The sequence below is a fragment of the Meles meles genome, chromosome 7 (assembly GCF_922984935.1).
Source record: "Meles meles chromosome 7, mMelMel3.1 paternal haplotype, whole genome shotgun sequence".
In the NCBI taxonomy this organism is placed as follows: domain Eukaryota; kingdom Metazoa; phylum Chordata; class Mammalia; order Carnivora; family Mustelidae; genus Meles; species Meles meles.
In genome coordinates this window covers 127,732,122-127,738,121 of record NC_060072.1, presented here as the reverse complement: position 1 = coordinate 127,738,121, position 6,000 = coordinate 127,732,122, and the positions used below count along the sequence as shown (strand labels likewise).

General features: G+C 37.0%; 1 protein-coding gene across 1 annotated transcript in view; it reads right to left on the bottom strand.

The window, feature by feature from the left end:
- Positions 1 to 515: 515 nt before the first annotated feature.
- Positions 516 to 6,000, bottom strand: part of TMEM236 (transmembrane protein 236) — a 36,878-nt gene continuing 31,393 nt past the window's right edge. The window contains exon 4 of the mRNA XM_046013524.1: positions 516 to 2,353. Coding sequence (XP_045869480.1) covers positions 1,770 to 2,353 — 584 coding nt within the window. The 3' untranslated portion in view covers positions 516 to 1,769. The remainder of the gene's footprint in view (positions 2,354 to 6,000) is intronic.

The window sequence follows — 6,000 nt, the reverse complement described above, 5'->3', positions numbered from 1 at the left end:
AACATATGAATAAATTTTAAAATGTGATATATAGTACAGTGGAAATTTATCCAGCCACAAAAAATGAAATCTCGCCATCTGCCACAACATGGATGGTTCTTTTTTTTTTTTAATTTTTTAAAAAGATTTTATTTATCTATTTGACAGACAGACATCACAAGTAGGCAGAGAGGCAGGCAGAGAGAGAGGAGGAAGCAGGCTCCCTGCTGAGCAGAGAGCCCGATGTGAGGCTTGATCCCAGGACCCTGGGATCATGACCTAAGCCGAAGGCAGAGGTTTTAACCCACTGAGCCACCCAGGCGCCCCAACATGGATGGTTCTTGATGGTATTACACTAAGTGAAATAAGTCAGACAGAGAAGGACAAATACCATATGATTTCATTTATATGTGGAATCTAAATAACAAAACAAATGAACAAACAAAACAAAGAAATAGACTCTTAGACACAGAGAACAAACTGGTAATTGCCAGAGAGGAAGGTGTGGGTGGATGGGTGAAATAGGTGAAGGGGATTAAAGATACAAATTTCAAGTTATAAAATAAATAAGTCATGGGGATATAAAACACAGCATAGGGAATGTAGTCAATAATATTGTAAATGCTATGTATGGTGACAGATGGTACCTAGACTCATTAGAGTGATCATTTTGTAATGTAGGTAAATACCAAATTACTATGTTATACACCTAAAATTAATACTGTATGTCAACTATTCTTCAACTTTAAAAAATTTTAATTAAACAAAATAGTGAAAAGCACTGAAACAAAAGAAATAGACTTGAACTTTATAAACATGTATACTCTTGAAATAAAATATTAAATTAGTTACTCAATAATCTTCCTGCTACACATACATAACTTTACTATTTGTATGAAGTGTTGTGACTTCCCAATATATCAGGTACATCCATATTCAAATATGAGACACAAAATGCATTCTAAACTCAAATAAGTAATACCTTAGAGTTTGAGCACTGTTCACACTATAAATTCCAATATAAGTGTACATAAAATATTTTCATATTTAAGAACATTACAAGTCAACTACTTCACCATAAGTTTTCCTTAATTAAAAAAGATTACCATAGCATAATTTGAAAGAAATTATTTCAATTCTCATTTTTAAGAGTTATAAGTATTATAAGTTCCTGGAGGATTGACAGATGAGGTGAGAGCTCCATTTGTCAACAAGATTAAGGATTTGAACATTGATGGGGAACTCAAAAAAGCAAATCCATAAAGTCTTAACAGAGTGCTATGATTAGGATCTATGAAAACTCAGGGGGGACAGTCAAATGCCTGATGAATCAATAGTCAGAACTTTAATTTGTGTATTTGTTCATTTTGAACCTAATACTACTTGATGAAAAATTATAATCTGAGGTAATCTTAAGATTTTACATATTGTTTATCACAAATGCATGGTTAAAATTCACTTAGTGGGAAAACATGTTCTAATTTTTTTAAGGCTTTAATGGAGAGTGTTCTGAGAAAAAGTGTGGTATACATAGCCGACTAAAATGACTAGCATTTTGTAGAGACCCAGGGGAGTTAACATGAGAATAAAACTTTGCTTAAATTTAACGTCATTTGAATACATTTTTGAAAAAGTGATATGCTACAGTTATTTTTTAAAAAAAAGTGTATTCTCTACAATGTATTCCTCATTTCTTTATATAGTACAAAAACTTAGGCCCCAGGAAAAAAAAAAATTACAAATGTGTACACACACATAATGAAGAGGTTTGACTATATTACATTTTCTCTTTAAAATGAAGATGTTTCAAAGGTAGAGAAAGCCCTGAATTTGGTTAAGTAATTGAAGTACACATAAGAGACAGTCACTAGGATGTTTTTACAAAGGCCCAATACGGGTGTGATAGTTCCCAGGGCAATGATCAAACTAAGTCTAACAAAAATAAAGGGTAAATCCTGGAGAAGGATGCCCAGGGAATTCAGAAGAGGGTTCTGAGGAGTTAATATAATTCGAAGGAGAGAAATAAAACTGAATATGTAGACTGGGTATAGCCAGCCTGACTTGTACACGTTGGAGTGGCCAGCCACGCGCACCATTTCTATGGTGTCAGACCACACCAGAAAGCTCCACAGGAAGATCTGGGCACGATCATCCTGCTGGGACATTGCTCCCAGGATTCCCGAGTGAAAGGAGGGCTCTTGGGGTCTCTCCAGAACTGGAGAGTGGTTCTGTGTCCTCGCTGATGGTGGCAGTGACACCTCGGTCCTCTTGGCCGGCTGCGGAGGGGAAGTGCTTTCTTCATTTTGCTTCACTTGGTCGGTCACAGTTTTTATTTGGTGCAAAGTAGCTGTACCAATGTGCCTATCGTCATCACCTGCAACAAACAGATTTGAATTTTAAAACTTGTTGAAACGTTATGTAAATTAAAATTTCATTTCAATTTTTTGTAAATTTAAAGATAAAATTGTGATTGTTCTCTTATTTGATGTCTGTTTCACACATGGAACTTCAATGGAAAGCATAATGACAAAAAGGGGGGGGCACCTGTGTGGCTCAGTGGGTTAAGCCCTTGACTTTAGCTCAGGTCATGGTCTCAGCCCTGCGTAGGACTCTCTGCTCAGTGGGGAGTCTGCTTCCCCCTCTCTCTCTGCCTGCCTCTCTGCCTACTTGTGATCTCTCTCTCTGTGAGATAAATAAATAAAATCTTAAATTTAAAAAAAAAACCTAAAGGCAGAGAAAGTTCTTCTTTTTCTATTTTTCTATATATGGATCCCAAGTCATGTTACCATTTCACAGTACTAGCCATTACTGGTTAGAGAGCTAAGCACTTCCACACATTATCTCATTTAATCCTCAGAGGAAAAGTTGACAGATGGGGATTATGGTCCCACTTTATAAATATAGAAACTGCAGCATAAGAGGTGAAATGGCACACCAATCCAAACACACAGTAATGGGCAGAGTTGGAATTTACACCCAGATTTGTTTGACCCCAATAGACAATCTCTTAACTTTATGGCTGTTATCACCGTCTAGAGGCAATACGTCATGTGCTAATTATAAAACATGCACATATCATAAAATCAAATGACTCTAAAAGTCCAATGGTCCAATCCTGTCATTTTTTATAAGAAGTCCACAGGGATCACTACAACCCAGATCTCCAGGCTTGGAGTTTGGTCCTAAGACAGAATCTGTTTGGCCATGAGAAAATCTTGGTGAAGGGTGCCGCTCAGTCTGAGATTTTTTAAGCTGTACTATCCTCAGAGTTTTTACCCAGTCAGTACAACTGATTAGACTAAAGCAATTTGTTTATGGCCACAAGGCTATCCCTGATCAACGCGACAGTCATCTGAATAAGGAGGATATTTTCTCATGAACATCACACTGCGTGTGAGCATGTGGGTGCACCCACGCATGTGCCTCTCTGTGCGACATGGGTGTTGAGGTTGGGGAATTACGAAGGGATCCTCAAAACTCAAAACTTACCACCAGGGGCACCTGGGTGGCTCAGTGGGTTAAGCTTCTGCCTTCGGCTCAGGTCATGATCTCAGGGTCCTAGGATCGAGCCCATCATAGGGCTCTCTGCTCAGCAGGGAGCCTGCTTCCCCCTCCCCCTCTGTCTGCCTCTCTGCCTACTTGTGACTTCTCTGTCAAATAAATAAATAAAATCTTAAAAAAAAAAAAACAACAACCACCTAACCACCAACGTTGATGGTGTGGTTCCTAGACATGAATGGTAGATCACATTATTTCTCAAACATTCATCTAGTTAAGCACCATTTTTTTTTTGCTAAGAATTTGTTAGGTCTTAGCAAAGTTTACTCAGCAAACACATGTTTCATTACCTATTAAGCAATATAAGACAAAATCTAAAGAAGTCATTGTACTGAATAGCTCTAAAGGTTAGAGACACGAAGTCAATAAAAATTTGTTGAGCTATATTGAACTGATATGAAAACATTTTAAAATAATTAAATTATTATGATTAATGATTAATAAAATGATTACTATAAATAGGAGCTGTTTAAAGAACAAACCTCAGTTTTCCTTTTTTAAATTTTAAGTGCAAATTGCATAAATCAATAAAATAAAAAGATAACCTAAATTCTTGATGAAATAGTACTTCTGATATGAATCATTTATAGAAAATGGTAAGACCATTAGAAACTTCTTTACCAACCTTAGATGACAGAGTAGCATGAATGAGTATCATTTAATAAACAATAGTCAGGTAAGAAAGAAAATTATATACTCATTAATATTATTTTAATATTCATTAAATCATCTCTTTTTAAACTCAGATGAACACCGGCATCAGTTATATCTCTCGTTTTATAAAAGAAAGAAAAACAACATGGAAATTATGTTTCTTAGAGTATGTTATGTCCTGGAGAACTCTCCTTCACCTGTCTCTGTAGTTAAAACTGTTTGAATGGAAATCCAAATTCCTTTGTCAACATCAATAATGCAGTGTATAATGTGGGCTTTGGAGGCTGATCGCAAATTCAGCACTGTTTCAATGCCAGGAAGTGGCAAGCTAAGACATGACGCATTAACATTTTTAAACAGTCAGTAGAATCCTAATATCTGAGGATAAGAGCCACAGGATGAACAATGAATTCTTAGCCAGAGTTCATTTTTAATAAAATACTAAAGTCTTAACCCATGGGTATTTGGTGAAAGTGGGGTTGGGAGCTTCATATCTCTCTGGAGCTCAATAGAAACTAGCTTAGATTTGGGGTTGCAGGGTCTCTGTTGTCTTCTTTCCAAGGGAGAAGTACTAGAACTATCGGCTGGAGAGCTCTGCTGGCCTGCCAGAGGGCAAGGTAGTACTGAAGATGCCAAGAAACTGTTTGGTCATTAGAGTAGACCCACAAATTTACCCCCAAGCAATGTAAACTTTCATGTACTCAATACTATACCATTTGATTCAATAACTAGTTCCCTCCAAATCATTATTTTTTCAAATTTCCACTTTGTTGTTTTGTTGTGGTTGTTAGTGTTCTATTGGGGGAAAAGGATATTTATTTGTGCAAATCCACAAAAGATTTAAGCATGAAGAAAGAAATCTAGGGTGCCTGGGTGTCTCAGTAGGTTAAGTGATTGCCTTCGGCTCAGGTCATGATCCTGGAGTCCTGGGATCGAGCCCTGCATCAGGCTCCCTGCTCAGCAGGGAGTCTGCTTCTTCCTCTGACCCTGCCCGTTCCCATGCTCTCTCTTCTCTCACTCAAATAAATAAATAAAATCTTAAAAAAAAAGTCTACACATTTCTCTAGAGGTTAATATTTCCCTGCAAAAAGTAAAGGTAACAGCCATTCTATGTAGCCCCCTACATCTGATGCCAGTCTCCAAAACAACCTTTTGTCTTCACTGTGCGAACTAAATACTTAAGAACATGTAATTTTAATCACAGGTAAATGTTTAAGTAGGTGACTCATGTCTATTTTTCTTGATTTTTAAATTATTTATTTATTTGAAAGAGAGAGAGAGAGCATCAGTGGCAGGAGGGGCAGAGGTAGTGGGGACAAGCAGACTCTGCACCCAGTGCAGAACCCAACAGGGGACTCGATCCTACAACCCTGAAATTATGACCTAAGTCTAAACCAGGAGTTGGTCACTCAACCAACTGAGCCACCCAGGTGCCCCTTGATTATTTCTTTGTACTGATGTATTTCCATCTCTAACTTATTCCCCAAAGTGGTAGATAGCTTACAGGGAAAACCTAAGAACAACGTAACAAACCAGTAGGGGAGAATTTTCTGAAGTGAGCATGCGTTCCTCTTGGAAAGAGACTAGGAAAGAAATATAACTTATTTAAATATAAACAATGAATCTTGGAACACCGAAAAAAATAAAGTTTAAGAAAAAGAAATATGACAGGCTGATGCATGAAATATGAGGAAATTACTCCCATTCAGAATGAAATACTCATTGAAGTCAGAGAAGGATACACATTGTATGAATTACTAAAGACCAATTAAAATTTAGAATGTCTGTGTAATTCTGAAATTTTACTGG